The following is a 19,233-nucleotide window of genomic DNA, read 5'->3' on the forward strand; positions in this document are numbered from 1 at the left end:
ATGAGTTTGTCCTGTTAAAACTAACAGCTCAAAAACCACATGGAATCTGAATCTATCATGAAACAATTCCATCATTAATGTATTTTCTGATGTTTGATCAGAGATCTTTTATCAGAGTATCTCGTCACATTGACCACAGCTATGAGGTGTCTCTCCTGTGTGTGTTCTCTGGTGTACAATCAGATGACTAGATGTAGTAAAATTCTTCCCACATTGTTCAGTGAGATTTCTTCCCTGTTGGTCTCCACTGGTGTTTCTTGAGGTGTTCTGATCGGGAGGGACTCTTCTCTGCCTCGTCAGCTTCATGATGTTGTTGAGGCTCCCCAGAGGATCCACGATAGTCACGTCTCTCTCCTGTGTGAACAACAAAGTCAGACAGATGGTTAAAGGCCCACAACAGCAGAAATCCACTGTAAAAGGTGATGCCAACAGCGTAGCCATGATATTGTACAACAATTGACGTCTGTAATGAATGTTAAAATTATTTGATAATTGTCTTAAGACAGTCAAGTGAGCAACAATAGTCATATTTTGTCTTGTTTTCACATTAGTAGTAACATCGATGATTGTAGGCTATAAATAGGTTATTACAGTTGCTGAACCCCTAAGCAGTGTGCCAGACAACCTTTGGTCACCAATATAGGCCCCTTTCTGTGTTTGCTAAAATAGGCGCTCAATGGCAATGCACATGCAATTTGGTTGCAGAAACCGCTAGTCATACCAATACCATAGACCTACTGTAGAACCCATAACTTCCCCTAACAACAACATAGACCTACTGTAGGACCCATAACTTCACCTAACAACAACATAGACCTACTGTAGGACCCATAACTTCACCTAACAATAACATAGACCTACTGTAGGACACATAACTTCACCTAACAACAACATAGACCTACTGTAGAATCCATAACGTCACCTAACAACAACATAGATCTACTGTAGGACACATAACTTCACCTAACAACAACATAGACCTACTGTAGGACCCATAACTTCACCTAACAACATAGACCTACTGTAGGACACATAACTTCACCTAACAATAACATAGACCTACTGTAGGACCCATAACTTCACCTAACAACATAGACCTACTGTAGGACCCATAACTTCACCTAACAATAACATAGACCTACTGTAGGACCCATAACTTCACCTAACAACATAGACCTACTGTAGGACCCATAACTTCACCTAACAACAACATAGACCTACAGTAGGACCCATAACGTCACCTAACTACAACATAGACCTACTGTAGGACCCATAACTTCACCCAACAATAACATAGACCTACTGTAGGACCCATAACTTCACCTAACAATAACATAGACCTAGCATTATAAATCATTTAATATTTCAGGTGAAACATGGAAACTAAAATGTGTTTGTCATGACATTTCACAACCTGATCACCAGATAATTGTGTGAATAATCCCACTAGGCTCCTCTGTAATGTGTTGTCATTCTAAATGTCCTGAATGAAGGAAAATAGCTCTGTGTGTTGTACAATAGCCTGTCCATTAAGTAACAGTTCTCTACACATGAGCTAAGTATCTCCGTGTCCAAACAGAGTAACGAGACGCTACTGTAAATCAAGCAGACAGTAACATTATAAACGTATTCATAGTGTAGTGAATTCAGGGGGAAGTCCTGAGCTGAACTCAAACCTGGTCCAGCGACTGTCAAGCCAACACTTTAGAAATGTTACGAAAAGATGTCTGAACTTCTTGATGAGGTCGCTAGGTTTTGGGTTGAGGTTGCTACAATAGCTTTCTCTATGAATGTGAGAGTGGTTACATTTCTCCAGCCCCCATCCCTCAGCTGTTTACCAAACCAAGTCTCAGGGCAGCCATTTTGTTGCTGTTTAAATCCTAAGTTGTCCCTTTTAAAAAGCCAAATCAATCGATCAACCAATCTGCAGTTCAAACAATAACAAAGATGGCTCTTTCACTCCATAAACTGCATCCTCCTCTCTCTCCGCTTCCTCTTCTTTTACTGTAACATCCTCCTCCTCTTTCACTCTGAACGAGTCTTCCTTTTCTTCCACTGAAACGTCTCTCTTCTTCTTTCACGGTAACAGCCTCACCCTCTACTTGTTTTTGTATTGTAACATCCTTCTCTTCCTCCTCCTCTTTCAGGAGAACTTCTTTCTCCGTCCAGAAGGCCTCCTCTTCTTTAGCAGGAGGAGAGCAGCTTAGTGAACTCATGGTCGGAGATGTTCGTTTTGATGTTCATTTTGACCCCTGAGGCATATCTTTTATCACAGCCAAAATGTGGTTTATTCCATTTTTCATGACTTGTCAATCAACTTGTTCTTAATAAATCTAAATCCTGGTTTAGTGTTTCTGTATCATTATGGACTTTTAACAAACTCAAATCCTTTGGAGTCATTTTGACTCCAGCCAAAAGCACCTTTGATAAATAGGACGTTTATTTTAAATCAAAATCACATTTTATTGGTCACATACACGTGTTTAGTAAATGTTATTGCAGGTGTAGCAAAATGCTTGTGTTTCTAGCTCTGACAGCAGTAATATCTAACAAGTAATATCTAATCATTTCACAACATATACCCAATACACACACATCTAAGTATTTGAATGTAGGTTTCTCTGTAGACATGATCCATCCCACCAGAGGGTGGAGGGGCACCAGTGTCAGTGGTTTTGACCAGATAGACACCTGCAGACACACAGTATAGTGCCTCCCATGTTCTCTCCTAAGATTGGACTTTCTATACCACGTATCACCTGACTGTGTACAAAACTGCCAATGATAGAAACCTCTTCCAGTGGTATACAGTGTATTCATTAAGTATTCAGACCCCTTCACTTAAGGAGACGAATATATTGATAAAAGTATTTGTATTTCATATGGATCCCCATTAGTTCCTGCCAAGGCAGCAGCTACTCTTCCTAGGGTTTAATATGGATCCCCATTAGTTCCTGTCAAGGCAGCAGCTACTCTTCCTAGGGTTTAATATGGATCCCCATTAGTTCCTGCCAAGGCAGCAGCTACTCTTCCTGGGGTTTATTATGGCTCCCCATTAGTTCCTGCCAAGGCAGCAGCTACTCTTCCTGGGGTTTATTATGGATCCCCATTAGTTCCTGCCAAGGCAGCAGCTACTCTTCCTGGGGTTTATTATGGATCCCCATTAGTTCCTGTCAAGGCAGCAGCTACTCTTCCTGGGGTTTATTATGGATCCCCATTAGTTCCTGCCAAGGCAGCAGCTACTCTTCCTGGGGTTTATTATGGATCCCCATTAGTTCCTGCCAAGGCAGCAGCTACTCTTCCTGGGGTTTATTATGGATCCCCATTAGTTCCTGCCAAGGCAGCAGCTACTCTTCCTGGGGTTTAATATGGATCCCCATTAGTTCCTGCAAAGGCAGCAGCTACTCTTCCTGGGGTTTAATATGGCTCCCCATTAGTTCCTGCCAAGGCAGCAGCTACTCTTCCTAGGGTTTAATATGGATCCCCATTAGTTCCTGCCAAGGCAGCAGCTACTCTTCCTGGCGTTTAATATGGCTCCCCATTAGTTCCTGCCAAGGCAGCAGCTACTCTTCCTAGGGTTTAATATGGATCCCCATTAGTTCCTGCCAAGGCAGCAGCTACTCTTCCTGGAGTTTATTATGGATCCCCATTAGTTCCTGTCAAGGCAGCAGCTACTCTTCCTGGGGTTTATTATGGATCCCCATTAGTTCATGCCAAGGCAGCAGCTACTCTTCCTGGGGTTTATTATGGCTCCCCATTAGTTCCTGCCAAGGCAGCAGCTACTCTTCCTGGGGTTTAATATGGATCCCCATTAGTTCCTGCCAAGGCAGCAGCTACTCTTCCTGGAGTTTATTATGGATCCCCATTAGTTCCTGCCAAGACAGCAGCTACTCTTCCTGGGGTTTATTATAGATCCCCATTAGTTCCTGCCAAGACAGCAGCTACTCTTCCTGGGGTTTAATATGGATCCCCATTAGTTCATGCTAAGGCAGCAGCTACTCTTCCTGGGGTTTATTATGGATCCCCATTAGTTCCTGCCGAGGCAGCAGCTACTCTTCCTGGGGTCCAGCTAAAATAAAGGCCTTTGTACCATTTTAAAAACATGACAATAAATTGACAACACACTGTGTCCTCAGTCACCTTGTCCCAGAGAGGTTTACATGGTTATCAAAACATCACACCAGGGTGAGTCTAAACAAAACACAGCCCTGTGGGGAAAATGAATGGAACCATCTCCCTGTTTGACCTCTAGTTGTTATGGATATTATGACTCTACAGAGACACACAGTGGACGTGTCAAAATATGTTCCATTGATAAATCACACTTTATTTAACCTCAATGTCATCTTGTGTTTACATGGCATTGTAGATTGTAGCTGTATATAGGATGTATTCTGGATGTTTTCAGTGTGTTTTTAACCCTTTCAGACAATGGATTAATCACAATTAAAAATAGTGCACTAACATTACACAAAGTGAACTCAAGTCTGACAGTCCAAACAAACACACACATTCTCAGTCAAAAACACAAGTCAGAACACAGCCTCTCGATTCTCTCATGTGTTTTCAGGTTCTCTGACTGGGAAAATGTCTTTCCACAATGAGAGCAGTGGTATGTCTTCTCCTCCTGTGTATTTGTATGTATTCCTTCATGCTCTTTCAGGTACCTTAACCGGGTAAATCTCTCTCCACACTGGGAGCAGCGGTACATCTTCTTACCTGTGTGTGTCCTCTCATGCTTGTTCAGGTTTCCTACCTGGCCAAAACTCTTTCCACAATGGGAACATTGGAAAAGCTTTTCCCCTGTGTGTCCCCTCTCATGCGTTTGCAGGCTCCCTAACTGGGTAAACGTAATTCCACATTGGGAACAGTGGTAAGGCTTCTCTCCAGTGTGTATTCTCTTATGTGTTCTCAGGCTCCCTAACTGAGTAAAACTCTTTCCACACTGGGAGCAGTGATGTCGTCCTGCTGGTTTGGACGTCTCGGGGTCTGGTTTCCCTGAAGGACTCTTCCTGCTGTCAGAAGGAGAGTCTGGTCTCTCTCCTGTCCAAGACAAACAGATGATTTAATTAAACAGAGACCTGTCAGAGACAGAGACATGGCAAGTCCATTCCGTGAGACATTTAAGTTGTGATTTTGGGTGCAAATCCATTGTTAAAGGTTTGTTGTTGGGCAGCTTCTTGATGGTATTCACATCTTACAGTGTAGCTTTATCAATTCCTACATTAAAACACGGCATTTAAGCTCAGAACTAGAGTAGAATGCCGTTTTAAAACCACGTATCAGTTCAACAACTATTTTCAAGACAGGACTTACTCAGATCTTCTGTCTCCTCCTCTTCTTCCCTCTCCTCCTCCTTCAATATGACAGTTATCTCTCCTTCATTCACTCCAAAAAAAGTATAATCGTTTCTTCCTCTTCTTTCTGTGTAACAGCCTCACCCTCTACTTCTTCGTTTACTGTGACATCCTCCTCTTCATTCTCCTCTTTCACGACAACGTTCAGCCAAATACCTTCTTTCTCCTTCCAGCAGACCTCTTTTTTAGCAGGAGGGCAGCAGCTTGCTGAGCTCATGGTCGGGGATGTTAGCCAGCTAACCTAGCTAGTTAGCGACTAGCCTAGTGATAGGCTCATTTATCAAGCCAGCTACCGTTACCTGACTAAACGGAAATATGACATGAAATGGGGGAAACTAGTTAAAAGACAGAATTATGTTCCAAATACAGAAGTAAATATAGACCGAAGCAGTCTGAACAGCTTGAACGTTTCCGCTAGGAAGCTACCGAGGTGGCTGACGAGATGTTGTTGAAGAAGCGTCCCGTCCACTACATTATACGTCACTCTGATAGCATCGCCTGAAAAACGCATATCGCCATCTGTTGACTGGAGTGGTTAACGCAGATAAATGTTTATTTTATTTCCAGACAAAAAGTGCATTTTTACATTTCTTTCATTAAATAATAATATAATAGTCAGACAACTGCAGATTTGTAATAAGTATGAATTTAAAACCTACTTACACATTCTACCAACACAACAGATGTATCTACTACAGGGAATATTAACCAATGAGGTGGGTCTTTCCACATTCTACCAACCCAACAGATGTATCTACTACAGGGAATATTAACCAATGAGGTGGGTCTTTACACATTCTACCAACACAACAGATGTTTATACTATGAACACTTTCAGGTTAATTGAAGTTAAAACTAAACAGGTTTGGTCATTATCAGGTATTGGAGCGTTGAAAGACGATGCACAACAACGGTTTCTTCCACGAAACCACGACTTCAATAACCACCGCGGTCAAAATAACTCAAGTAAGTCGCCATCGAAACAACTACTGCTACAATCGACCTGTTCGCAATACATGAGTATTGGATCTGACCTCATTGATCTATCAGTAAGCTATGTTTAGCTATGTTTACATGGGTATTGGGATCTAACCTCATTGATCTATCAGTAAGCTATGTTTACATGGGTATTGGATCTGACCTCATTGATCTATCAGTAAGCTATGTTTACATGGGTATTGGATCTAACCTCATTGATCTATCAGTAAGCTATGTTTAGCTATGTTTACATGGGTATTGGGATCTCAGCTATAGTCTAATCCAGCAAAGGAGTCCTACCAGCTAGCAGTGTAACGAACCTTGTAGGAAAGTACTACGTGGCTCTGGTGGAAGATCAGACCTCACCACCATTTGACTGATGTTGGGGGCGTGTCTGAAGACTCCCCGTGGGGTTCTTTAAACGTCTTCTCCGGTTGTGGATCAGTGATCAAGACGTGCCAGTGTTTTAATGATGTGGTCAAACTGTTTACCAAGTGGGGAGTACTGAAGGAAGCATTGAACATGTTGGTCTGGAGGAAGGGGAGGTTTGGGGAGGACTGAAGGACGCATTGAACATGTTGGTCTGGAGGAGGGGGAGGTTTGGGGAGGACTGAAGGAAGCATTGAACATGTTGGTCTGGAGGAAGGGGAGGTTTGGGGAGGACTGAAGGAAGCATTGAACATGTTGGTCTGGAGGAAGGGGAGGTTTGGGGAGGACTGAAGGTAGCATTGAACATGTTGGTCTGGAGGAAGGGGAGGTTTGGGTGTAAGGTTGTCATCCTGGGTCATATTTTTATATGGACAGACAGTCCTCTGAGTAACCCCACTGTCTGAAACACTCATCCAGACAGTCCTCTGAGTAAGCCCGCTGTCTGAAACACTCATCCAGACAGTCCTCTGAGTAACCCCACTGTCTGAAACACTCATCCAGACAGTCCTCTGGGTAACCCCACTGTCTGAAACACTCATCCAGACAGTCCTCTGGGTAACCCCACTGTCTGAAACACTCATCCAGACAGTCCTCTGAGTAACCCCACTGTCTGAAACACTCATCCAGACAGTCCTCTGGGTAACCCCACTGTCTATAAAACTCAGCCAGACAGTCAGCTTGTTTGTGATAGTCACTCTGTGTACCACAAAACCTGCGTATGCGACAGTATTGGCTGATGGAGGCTATTTTCTAGGGTTGTAGGTTGGAAGCTATCAGGGATTTCCTGTCCGTCAGCTTCCTGTATAGTTCTGTGATAAAGCCACCCCTCTCCTTCGTAATCAAAATGTCCAGATAACTTGATTCATGCGCATCAAAGGTGAGGGTGAATTTCAGAAAAAGAAGACGCTCTGGATTGATCACTGGAGTCAGATGTGAAGGAGGAGGTTGATCATCAGGAGTCATATGTGAAGGAGGAGGTTGATCATCAGGAGTCATATGTGAAGGAGGAGGTTGATCATCAGGAGTCAGATGTGAAGGAGGTTGATCATCAGGAGTCAGATGTGAAGGAGGAGGTTGATAATCAGGAGTCATATGTGAAGGAGGAGGTTGATCATCAGGAGTCATATGTGAAGGAGGAGGTTGATCATCAGGAGTCAGATGTGAAGGAGGAGGTTGATCATCAGGAATCAGATGTGAAGGAGGTTGATCATCAGGAGTCATATGTGAAGGAGGAGGTTGATCATCAGGAGTCAGATGTGAAGGAGGTTGATCATCAAGAGTCCGATGTGACGGAGGAGGTTGATCATCAGGAGTCAGATGTGAAGGAGGAGGTTGATCATCAGGAGTCAGATGTGAAGGAGGTTGATCATCAGGAGTCAGATGTGAAGGAGGAGGTTGATCATCAGGAGTCAGATGTGAAGGAGGAGATTGATCATCAAGAGTCCGATGTGACGGAGGAGGTTGATCATCAGGAGTCAGATGTGAAGGAGGAGGTTGATCATCAAGAGTCAGATGTGAAGGAGGAGGTTGATCATCAGGAGTCAGATGTGAAGGAGGGGGTTGATTATCAGGAGTCAGATGTGAAGGAGGAGGTTGATCATCAGGAGTCAGATGTGAAGGCGGAGGTTGATCATCAGGAGTCAGATGTGAAGGAGGAGGTTGATCATCAGGAGTCAGGTGTGAAGGAGGAGGTTGATCATCAGGAGTCAGATGTGAAGGAAGTTGATCATCAGGAGTCATATGTGAAGGAGGAGGTTGATCATCAGGAGTCAGATGTGAAGGAGGTTGATCATCAGGAGTCAGATGTGAAGGAGGAGGTTGATCATCAGGAGTCAGGTGTGAAGGAGGTTGATCATCAGGAGTCCGATGTGAAGGAGGAGGTTGATCATCAAGAGTCAGATGTGAAGGAGGAGGTTGATCATCAGGAGTCAGGTGTGAAGGAGGAGGTTGATCATCAGGAGTCAGATGTGAAGGAAGTTGATCATCAGGAGTCATATGTGAAGGAGGAGGTTGATCATCAGGAGTCAGATGTGAAGGAGGTTGATCATCAGGAGTCAGATGTGAAGGAGGAGGTTGATCATCAGGAGTCAGGTGTGAAGGAGGTTGATCATCAGGAGTCCGATGTGAAGGAGGAGGTTGATCATCAAGAGTCAGATGTGAAGGAGGAGGTTGGTCATCAGGAGTCAGATGTGAAGGAGGAGGTTGATCATCAGGAGTCAGATGTGAAGGAGGAGGTTGATCATCAGGAGTCAGATGTGAAGGAGGTTGATCATCAGGAGTCATATGTGAAGGAGGAGGTTGATCATCAGGAGTCAGATGTGAAGGAGGTTGATCATCAGGAGTCAGATGTGACGGAGGAGGTTGATCATCAGGAGTCCGATGTGAAGGAGGAGGTTGATCATCAAGAGTCCGATGTGACGGAGGAGGTTGATCATCAGGAGTCAGATGTGAAGGAGGAGGTTGATCATCAAGAGTCAGATGTGAAGGAGGAGGTTGATCATCAGGAGTCAGATGTGAATGAGGAGGTTGATCATCAGGAGTCATATGTGAAGGAGGAGCATGTAAAGACATGAGTTAAAGCTTGGTCGCAAATGGGTCTTCCAAATGGACAATGACCCCAAGCATGCTTCCAAAGTTGTGGCAAAATGGCAACAAAGTATAAGGTATTGGAGCGGCCATCACAAAGCCCTGACCTCAATCCTATAGAACATTTGTGGGCAGAACTGAAAAAGCATGTGCGAGCAAGTAGGCCTACAAACCTGACTCAGTTACACCAGCTCTGTCAGGAGGAATGGGCCAAAATGCACCCAACTTATTGTGGGAAGCTTGTGGAAGGCTACCCGAAACATTTGACCCAAGTTAAACAATTTAAAGGCAATGCTACCAAATACTAATTGAGTGTATGTAAACTTCTGACCCACTGGGAATTTGATGAAATTAAAGCTGAAATAAATAATTCTCTCTACCATTATTTTGACATTTCACATTCTTAAAATAAAGTGGTGATCCTAACTGACCTAAGACAGGGAATTTTTACTAGGATTAAATGCCAGGAATTGTGATGAGATTAAATGTATTTGGCTAAGGTGTATGTAAACTTTGGACTTCAACTGTAGGTACCGTTACTGTGTTAAAAACAGGGGCAGTTGTGGGACTGATGTGTGTGGTGTTAAAGGGGAAATCTGACATTTGTTTCTAAACATTGGAGAAAAAAAATTATGACAACTTTGTTATTGTTTCAACTGCAGATTGGTTGTTTGTTGTGTGGCTTTTTTAAAGGGGCAACCTGGGTTTCAAACAGAAACAAAATGGCAGCCCAGAGACCTGAGCTGTGTTGGAATACTCATACTAACTGTACTATTTGTGACGTACATTGAGTTTGTAGTTTGCTTATTGGTCGTAGTATGATATAGTTGGTTTAGCCAAAAGTTCCCTGGTATGCAAGCATTTCTAAACCTTTATTCACTTTTATGGGGTATTGTGATGTCATTATGGGGTATTGTGATGTCATTATGGGGTATTGTGATGTCATTATGGGGTACTGTGATGTCATTATGGGGTATTGTGATGTCATTATGGGGTATTGTGATGTCATTATGGGGTATTGTCTGAAGATAGAAAATTAAAAAAATGTCATCCATTTTAGAATAGTAGCCAAAGAACATTTTACTGGTTGAAGTCGTTTTTAAATATAAAGTGGTACATTTTCGACAAAAACATAAACGTTATATTAATCAGGACATTCAAATGAGCCTTACAATTATAATCCAAAGTAGTGTGAATTGCACTCATAAGCAACCTGGAAATGGAGGCTATATCTGCTGTCAGCCTATGAGAAGTCCCCTGAGTTTTCCCCCATGGTGGTGAACTAGTGAATAGACACAGAGATTAATGTGAGGTTCCTTGAGTAGCATCCTGATCTTACACTGATAGTGTGTTGTCATATTCAGAATACATTGTGGAAAAACTACAATGTCTGCTCACCTTTTTGCTCCAGGCAGATATACAACATCCATAACTAGTGGTTTCTGCATTAGAAGGGAGGTGTTTCTGCATCAGAAGGGAGGTGTTTCTGCATTAGAAGGGAGGTGTTTCTGCATTAGAAGGGAGGTGTTTCTGCATTAGAAGGGAGGGGTTTCTGCATTAGAAGGGAGGTGTTACTGCATTAGAAGGGAGGGGTTTCTGCATTAGAAGGGAGGCGTTTCTGCATTAGAAGGGAGGGGTTTCTGCATTAGAAGGGAGGGGTTTCTGCATTAGAAGGGAGGGGTTTCTGCATTAGAAGGGAGGGGTTTCTGCATTAGAATGGAGGGGTTTCTGCATTAGAAGGGAGGGGTTTCTGCATTAGAAGGGAGGCGTTTCTGCATCCAAATTGCATGTGCATCGCCCTTGTTGAAATTTTAGCAAACACAGAAAGGGGCCTATATAGAAGACCAAAAGTCATCTGGCACACTGCTTAGGATGTCAAAAACTTTTACTTGTTTTTGCCTAAAATCATTGATGTTACTACTAATGTGAAAACAAGACTAAATATGACTATTGTTGCTCACTTGACTGTCTTAAGACAATTGTCAAGTAATTTCAACATTCATTACAGACGTCAATTGTTGTACATCATGGCTACGCTGTTGGCATCACCTTTTACAGTGGATTTCTGCTGTTGTGGGCCTTTAACCATCTGTCTGACTTGTTGTTTACACAGGAGAGAGACGTGACTATCGCGGATCCTCTGGGGAGCCTCAACATCATGAAGCTAACGAGGCAGAGAAGAGTCCCTCCAGTTTATATCACCTCAAGAATCACCAGCAGAGACCAACAGGGAATACATCTCATTGCTTCTCAGACTGTGGAAAAGGTTGCAAATCTTCATCAGAACTTACAATACACCAGAGAATACACACTGGAGAGAAACCTTATAACTGTGATCAATGTGGGAAGAGTTTTACTCACTCAAGCTGCCTGACAGTACATCTGAGAGCACACAAGGGAGAGAAACCTTATAGCTGTGATCAATGTGGGAAGAGTTTTACTCACTCAAGCTGCCTGACAGTACATCTGAGAGCACACAAGGGAGAGAAACCTTATAACTGTGATCAATGTGGGAAGAGTTTTGTTACATCTAGCCATCTGACTATACACCAGAGAACACACACAGGAGAGAAATCTTACAGCTGTAGTCAATGTGGGAAGAGTTTTATTCAGTCAAGTAGCCTGGTATCACACCAGAGAACACACAAGGGAGAGAAACCTTACCACTGCTCTGCCTGCAGAAAGTTTTGTTTGTTCAACATATTTAAAATCACACCAGAAAATACACACAGTAGAGAAACCTTCTAACTGTACTCAATGTGGAAAGAGGTTTAAATCACTCAAGCTGGCTGATAGTACACCAGAGAACACACACAGGAGAGAAATCTTACAGCTGTAGTCAATGTGGGAAGAGTTTTATTCAGTCAAGTAGCCTGATATCACACCAGAGAACACACACAGGAGAGAAATCTCATAGCTGTGATCAATGTCACAAGAGATACTCTGATAAAATATATCTGACCAAACATCAGAGAATACATTAATGAAGGAGTTGTTTCATGATATCAATGAAATGTCACAATGTAGAATGTTTTCACATTGTAGTAGGAGTATTTTAATGATGTCACAATGTAGAATGTTTTCACATTGTAGTAGGAGTATTTTAATGATGTCACAATGTAGAATGTTTTCACATTGTAGTAGGAGTATTTTAATGATGTTGTAGTAAAACGCCAAAGGGATCTACCTCCTGGTCCTCTTCCCCTGTCTTACCCACCAAGGGTAGAGACAGAGATGACCTCGCCTACTGAAATACCGGATTGGGCAAAGCCACCAGAAGACGACTCAAGCCAACCAACTACTGGTGTCAGGAAGAATCACCCTCTGCCTCAAGTGACACCTCTGAATGGGAACAGCTGATAGACTCATTGCTGATAGAGTAGAGCCACCTGACTCAAATTACTTAAAGATTCTAACTTGTTGGATCTGAGAAGGGTCTCTCCGATATACCCTTTAACTATTGAACAGCTGTTCTCTCGCCTGTGGCCTTGGTGCTTGTATACTGATGCAAATTATATCCAGAGCCAGTCTTTGAAACTGCAACTCTCGATTGAGCTCAGTACCTCGCCCTAGTTGTGTGGCACAGACTCTTCGATATTCCAGTGGGGCAGGGAATCACCAGCGGGTTCTCTCATCCGTTCCAAACTTGAATCTCTCAATTTAGTAAACCACCAATTCAACCTCTCAGCCAGTAGAGGGGAGTCGCTACCTATCTAAATTCTTAAAAGGACTCTGACCGATTGAAACTCTGCTCCTGATCTCGTGGGTCTCCTCGTCATCTCTCAAAGGTAATTAAATAACTATTATAAGCATTTAATATAGAGATAAGTGTTATCATTGTACCAGGCATTTTATAGAGCATTAAGGCATTTGCATGTTTTTGATTAACGCTGTGTGTGACCGAGCAACAAATGTGGTATTTTGAAGTGTGTTTGATTGTAAAAGACAAAAAATATATAAACATAAACACTGTTAATCCAACAATAGTGCTAGGTGCCTGTACTATATAAACACTGCTAATCCAACAATAGTGCTAGGTGCCTGTACTATATAAACACTGCTAATCCAACAATAGTGCTCGGTGTCTGTACTATATAAACACTGCTAATCCAACAATAGTGCTAGGTGTCTGTACTATATAAACACTGCTAATCCAACAATAGTGCTAGGTGTCTGTACTATATAAACACTGCTAATCCAACAATAGTGCTAGGTGTCTGTACTATATAAACACTGCTAATCCAACAATAGTGCTAGGTGTCTGTACTATATAAACACTGCTAATCCAACAATAGTGCTAGGTGTCTGTACTATATAAACACTGCTAATACAACAATAGTGCTAGGTGTCTGTACTATATAAACACTGCTAATCCAACAATAGTGCTAGGTGCCTGTACTATATAAACACTGCTAATCCAACAATAGTGCTCGGTGTCTGTACTATATAAACACTGCTAATCCAACAATAGTGCTAGGTGTCTGTACTATATAAACACTGCTAATCCAACAATAGTGCTAGGTGTCTGTACTATATAAACACTGCTAATCCAACAATAGTGCTAGGTGTCTGTACTATATAAACACTGCTAATCCAACAATAGTGCTAGGTGTCTGTACTATATAAACACTGCTAATCCAACAATAGTGCTAGGTGTCTGTACTATATAAACACTGCTAATACAACAATAGTGCTAGGTGTCTGTACTATATAAACACTGCTAATCCAACAATAGTGCTAGGTGTCTGTACTATATAAACACTGCTAATACAACAATAGTGCTAGGTGTCTGTACTATATAAACACTGCTAATCCAACAATAGTGCTAGGTGTCTGTACTATATAAACACTGCTAATACAACAATAGTGCTAGGTGTCTGTACTATATAAACACTGCTAATACAACAATAGTGCTCGGTGTCTGTACTATATAAACACTGCTAATCCAACAATAGTGCTCGGTGTCTGTACTATATAAACACTGCTAATCCAACAATAGTACTAGGTGTCTGTACTATATAAACACTGCTAATCCAACAATAGTGCTAGGTGTCTGTACTATATAAACACTGCCAATCCAACAATAGTGCTAGGTGTCTGTACTATATAAACACTGCCAATCCAACAATAGTGCTAGGTGTCTGTACTATATAAACACTGCTAATCCAACAATAGTGCTAGGTGTCTGTACTATATAAACACTGCTAATCCAACAATAGTGCTCGGTGTCTGTACTATATAAACACTGCTAATCCAACAATAGTGTAGGTGTCTGTACTATATAAACACTGCTAATCCAACAATAGTGTAGGTGTCTGTACTATATAAACACTGCTAATCCAACAACAGTGTTAGGTGTCTGTATATATATATATATATATATATATATATATATATATATTCAATACAATACCTACTAATGTCCTAATAAACAGTACTGAACAGTACAGCTTGGGTTGGTCTACTATTATCCTACTGAACAGTACCACTTGGGTTGGTCTACTATTATCCTACTGAACAGTACAGCTTGGGTTGGTCTACTATTATCCTACTGAACAGTACAGCTTGGGTTGGTCTACTATTATCCTACTGAACAGTACCACTTGGGTTGGTCTACTATTATCCTACTGAACAGTACAGCTTGGGTTGGTCTACTATTATCCTACTGAACAGTACAGTTTGGGTTGGTCTACTATTATACTACTGAACAGTATAGCTTGGGTTGGTCTACTATTATCCTACTGAACAGTACAGCTTGGGTTGGTCTACTATTATCCTACTGAACAGTACAGCTTGGGTTGGTCTACTATTATCCTACTGAACAGTACAACTTGGGTTGGTCTACTATTATCCTACTGAACAGTACAACTTGGGTTGGTCTACTATTATCCTACTGAACAGTACAACTTGGGTTGGTCTACTATTATCCTACTGAACAGTACAACTTGGGTTGGTCTACTATTATCCTAATGACACTAAATAAGATAAAGAATCTAAGAGACACTAAATAAGATGAAGAATCTAAGAGACACTAAATAAGATAAAGAATCTAAGAGACACTAAATAAGATAAAGAATCTAAGAGACACTAAATAAGATGAAGAATCTAAGAGACACTAAATAAGATAAAGAATCTAAGAGACACTAAATAAGATAAAGAATCTAAGAGACACTAAATAAGATAAAGAATCTAAGAGACACTAAATAAGATAAAGAATATAAGAGACACTAAATAAGATAAAGAATCTAAGAGACACTAAATAAGATAAAGAATATAAGAGACACTAAATAACATAAAGAATCTAAGAGACACTAAATAAGATAAATAAATAAAGATAAGAAGCAATACTGGAACATGAAACAGACGTAATTGAGCTACTCTCTTAAAATAATTAAAAACCGATTGTTACCAAAATCCCATGTTACCAAAACCCCATGTTACCCAAAACCCCATGTTACCCAAACCCCATGTTACCCAAAAACCCATGTTACCCAAACCCCATGTTACCCAAAAACCCATGTTACCAAACCCCATGTTACCCAAACCCCATGTTACCCAAAACCCATGTTACCCAAAACCCCATGTTACCCAAAACCCCATGTTACCCAAACCTCATCTTACCCAAACCTCATGTTACCCAAAACCCATGTTACCCAAAAACCCCATGTTACCAAAACCCATGTTACCCAAAAACCCCATGTTACCAAAACCCCCATGTTACCCAAACCCCATGTTGCCCCAAACCCCAGTTACCAAAACCCCATGTTGCCCCACACCCCATGTTACCCAAAACCCAATGTTCCCCAAAACCCCATGTTACCAAACCCCATGTTACCCAAAACCCTATGATACCCAAACCCCCATGATACCCAAACCCCATGTTACCCAAAAACCCCATGTTACCAAAACCCCATGTTACCCAAACCCCATGTTGCCCCAAACCCCATGTTACCAAAACCCCATGTTACCCAAACCCCATGTTGCCCCAAACCCCATGTTACTCAAAACCCCATGTTACCCGAAACCCCATGTTACCCAAATCTCATGTTATCCAAATCGCCATGTTGCCCCAAACCCCAGTTACCAAAACCCCATGTTACCCCACACCCCATGTTACCCAAAACCCCATGTTCCCCAAAACCCCATGTTACCAAACCCCATGTTACCCAAAACCCCATGTTACCCAAACCCCCATGATACCCAAACCCCAAGTTACCCAAAAACCCCATGTTACCAAAACCCCATGTTACCCAAACCCCATGTTGCCCCAAACCCCATGGTACCAAAACCCCATGTTACCCAAACCCCATGTTGCCCCAAACCCCATGTTACCCAAACCCCATGTTGCCCCAAACCCCATGTTACCAAAACCCCATGTTACCCAAACCCCATGTTGCCCCAAACCCCATGTTACTCAAAACCCCATGTTACCCGAAACCCCATGTTACCCAAATCTCATGTTATCCAAATCGCCATGTTACCCAAAATCCCATGTTACCCAAACCCCATGTTACCCAAAAACCCCATGTTACCCAAAAACCCCATGTCACCCAAACCCCATGTTACCAAAACCCCATGTTACCCAAAACCCCATGTTACCAAAACCCCATGTTACCCAAAACCCCATGTTACTCTGGTGGTAAAAACCAAACTAAATGAATAATGGTGGTTGCAGTCACTACTTTTAGATTTCTTCCAAGGTACTAGAAAGATAAACTAATTCTGAACTTGTGATTAAAATTAAAACCACTTCAGGTTTGTCACCACATTTTAAACATCAGTCCACTGCTGACCATCGATTTAAAACACAAAACTGACCTAAGATCAGCATGTAGGGTCAGCTTCATTCTCCTCCTACTCCGTCCCCTGGGCTGCTCTCTCCTCTCCCAGTCCATCTTCAGCTCTGGAGCTCAGAGAGACCATCTCCATGGCATTGACATAAAGATCCATGCTGCTCACCCTGTTCACTCTCTTCTGCCTGCTGGTGGGCTAGGGAGACACAGCACCAACAGTCAGACATTTACTCTCTGGTATCTCCATTCTCTCTCCCCCTCTCCCTCTAGTTTAAATGACTTGTATAACGTCTGAGTAAATATCTTTACCTTGTAGTACAGGTAGGAGGTGGTGATTGTTGTCAGTAGGATCAGCAGCACTACAACGTGTCTGATGATGAAGGCTGGCAGAGGAGAGGCTGCAAACAGAAACACCTTTGATGAGGGGACTGATCATCATCACATAGATCTGTGGGAAATCTGTCAATGACAAAGTTATAAGTCTGGGTCATGTTCACCTGTGATGGTGAGGGGGAGGAGCTCACTCTCAGAGGAGAAGTTATGAGAGAAAACATAAGTCTCATAAACACATCTGTAGTTCCCTTGGTGGGAGTCATCTGCAGCAGGGAAGAGGAAGGCAGCAGAGTGATTGACAGCTGGCTGGGTCTGGGTTCTGTTGGAGCCGGTGAACGTGAGGAGGAAAGAGCCTCCTGGGTACTGTGGCTGAGTGGAGCAGGTGATGGTGAAGTTGTAGCCCCTGAACATCTCAGGCCCCTGGTGGCATCTGGAGACCCCTCCCATTGGGTCAGTCAGGAAGATATCAGGCTGGACCAGGAGATCTGTAACAATAAAAGAGAACAAGAAAAACCTCTTCAACTAGTTTCCTATAGATATGACAACAACATCAGCATGTAACAGTGCCAGCCACCCTCCCTCACAGGGCAACATGAGTAGTGGGCCTACAGTCACTGAGACAACATATGTTGATATCAGGCTGAAGCAGGACATCTGGAACAAGAGGAGAGAAAAAGAAAACGTAGCTCCTCAACTACTTTCCTCATTTAGATGTGACAATAACATGACATGTGACAGTGGTAGTGAGTAGAGACGTTCACTGAGGTAACACTCAAATACAAAAGCATTCTGGGATATTTAAGTTGTATTTGATTCCTACTTGACTGAGTGATCTATTTAGTAAAGCAGACTGACAAGTTAAACAGTCATCATGAGAGGTGCAGAGGAAGTTGTATGAATGAAGGAAATCAGTTGAATGTAATTATAATCTATTGTTATTACCTGAGCAGATCACTGTGAGTCCAGGAAGTAGATCATACATTCTATAACAATCCCTCAGTGAAGGCTCAGATCCAGAACAGATAATGTTTTTCCCTCTAGTGGTGTTTCCAGGTGGTACTGAAACTGTGGAGCCACAACCCAGCTGTCTACACACTACTGCAGCTACATCCCTCTGGTCCCTGTCATCAGCTCCCACAGTCCTCCACTCTCCCTGGTCGTACCACTCCACTCCACCAGCACAGCGACTGCCTCCTCCCATCAGCCTCACATCATCAGGCTCTGAGAAAAGAAAAGAGAGAGACAGTAATCTTACTATTTTCTCACTAAAACACACCTATATTGTCTCTCATATTCTTCACTCCAGGTGAGAAACAATGTTGATTGAGTGACAAACTGTTTCTTACCTGAGCAGGTGAGTCCAACAGCATTACCAGGTAGGCAGGTGTTGTGTTTTCTGTCTGAGGTGTCACAGTCCAGGAGAAGGGACTCATTACCTTTACACTGGAACTCTTTATCCCAGGTCTGACCCCCACCTTCTCCATAGAGCCCCCCCTGTAGAGCTGCAGGAGCCCCACAGCCAAACTCCCCACAGACTACCTCTGCATCCTGCTGGTCAAAGTCAGCTTCACACACTGAGGCCCAGGACTGATTGGACTTCACCTCCACTCTCCCAGAGCAGAGACCAGCTCCATCCACAAGCCGCACAGACTCTGGAGAAAAATAGTTGGTTGAACATTCAATCCGTTTTGTTCATGACACTGTCGATGACTAAACACAAATATGTTGGATAAAAGATTGTAGTTTGCTATTTTTTA

At 42.5% G+C, this 19,233-nt stretch overlaps 1 protein-coding gene and 1 long non-coding RNA gene across 2 annotated transcripts; both read right to left on the reverse strand.

Moving 5' to 3' along the window:
- Positions 1-4,302: 4,302 nt before the first annotated feature.
- On the reverse strand, positions 4,303-5,879 carry LOC116362169 (uncharacterized). Its single transcript, XR_004207719.1, has 2 exons — positions 5,317-5,879; positions 4,303-5,043 (listed from the first exon to the last, which is right to left on the reverse strand). It is a non-coding gene; the product is annotated as an uncharacterized LOC116362169 (long non-coding RNA).
- Positions 5,880-16,723: 10,844 nt separating this feature from the next.
- On the reverse strand, positions 16,724-18,677 carry LOC116362170 (deleted in malignant brain tumors 1 protein-like). The gene is made up of 4 exons (XM_031816476.1): positions 18,419-18,677; positions 17,641-17,961; positions 17,453-17,541; positions 16,724-17,339 (listed from the first exon to the last, which is right to left on the reverse strand). The coding sequence occupies exons 1-4, from the start codon at positions 18,675-18,677 to the stop codon at positions 17,205-17,207; spliced, it is 804 nt and encodes a 267-aa protein (XP_031672336.1). The 3' UTR covers positions 16,724-17,204.
- Between the last annotated feature and the right edge of the window lie 556 nt (positions 18,678-19,233).

Source organism: Oncorhynchus kisutch, unplaced genomic scaffold, assembly GCF_002021735.2.
Source record: "Oncorhynchus kisutch isolate 150728-3 unplaced genomic scaffold, Okis_V2 scaffold803, whole genome shotgun sequence".
Classification (NCBI taxonomy): domain Eukaryota; kingdom Metazoa; phylum Chordata; class Actinopteri; order Salmoniformes; family Salmonidae; genus Oncorhynchus; species Oncorhynchus kisutch.

Excerpts from the sequence above, each read along its gene's own strand:
- LOC116362170 (XM_031816476.1), bottom strand. The coding sequence starts at position 18,677 with ATGGGAGGAGGCAGTCGCTGTGCTGGTGGAGTGGAGTGGTACGACCAG. Across the intron at positions 17,962-18,418 it reads ACTCACAGTGATCTGCTCAG|ATCTCCTGGTCCAGCCTGAT; the intron begins GTAATAACAATA and ends TTATTGTTACAG. Across the intron at positions 17,340-17,452 it reads CCTCCTACCTGTACTACAAG|CCCACCAGCAGGCAGAAGAG; the intron begins GTAAAGATATTT and ends GTGTCTCCCTAG.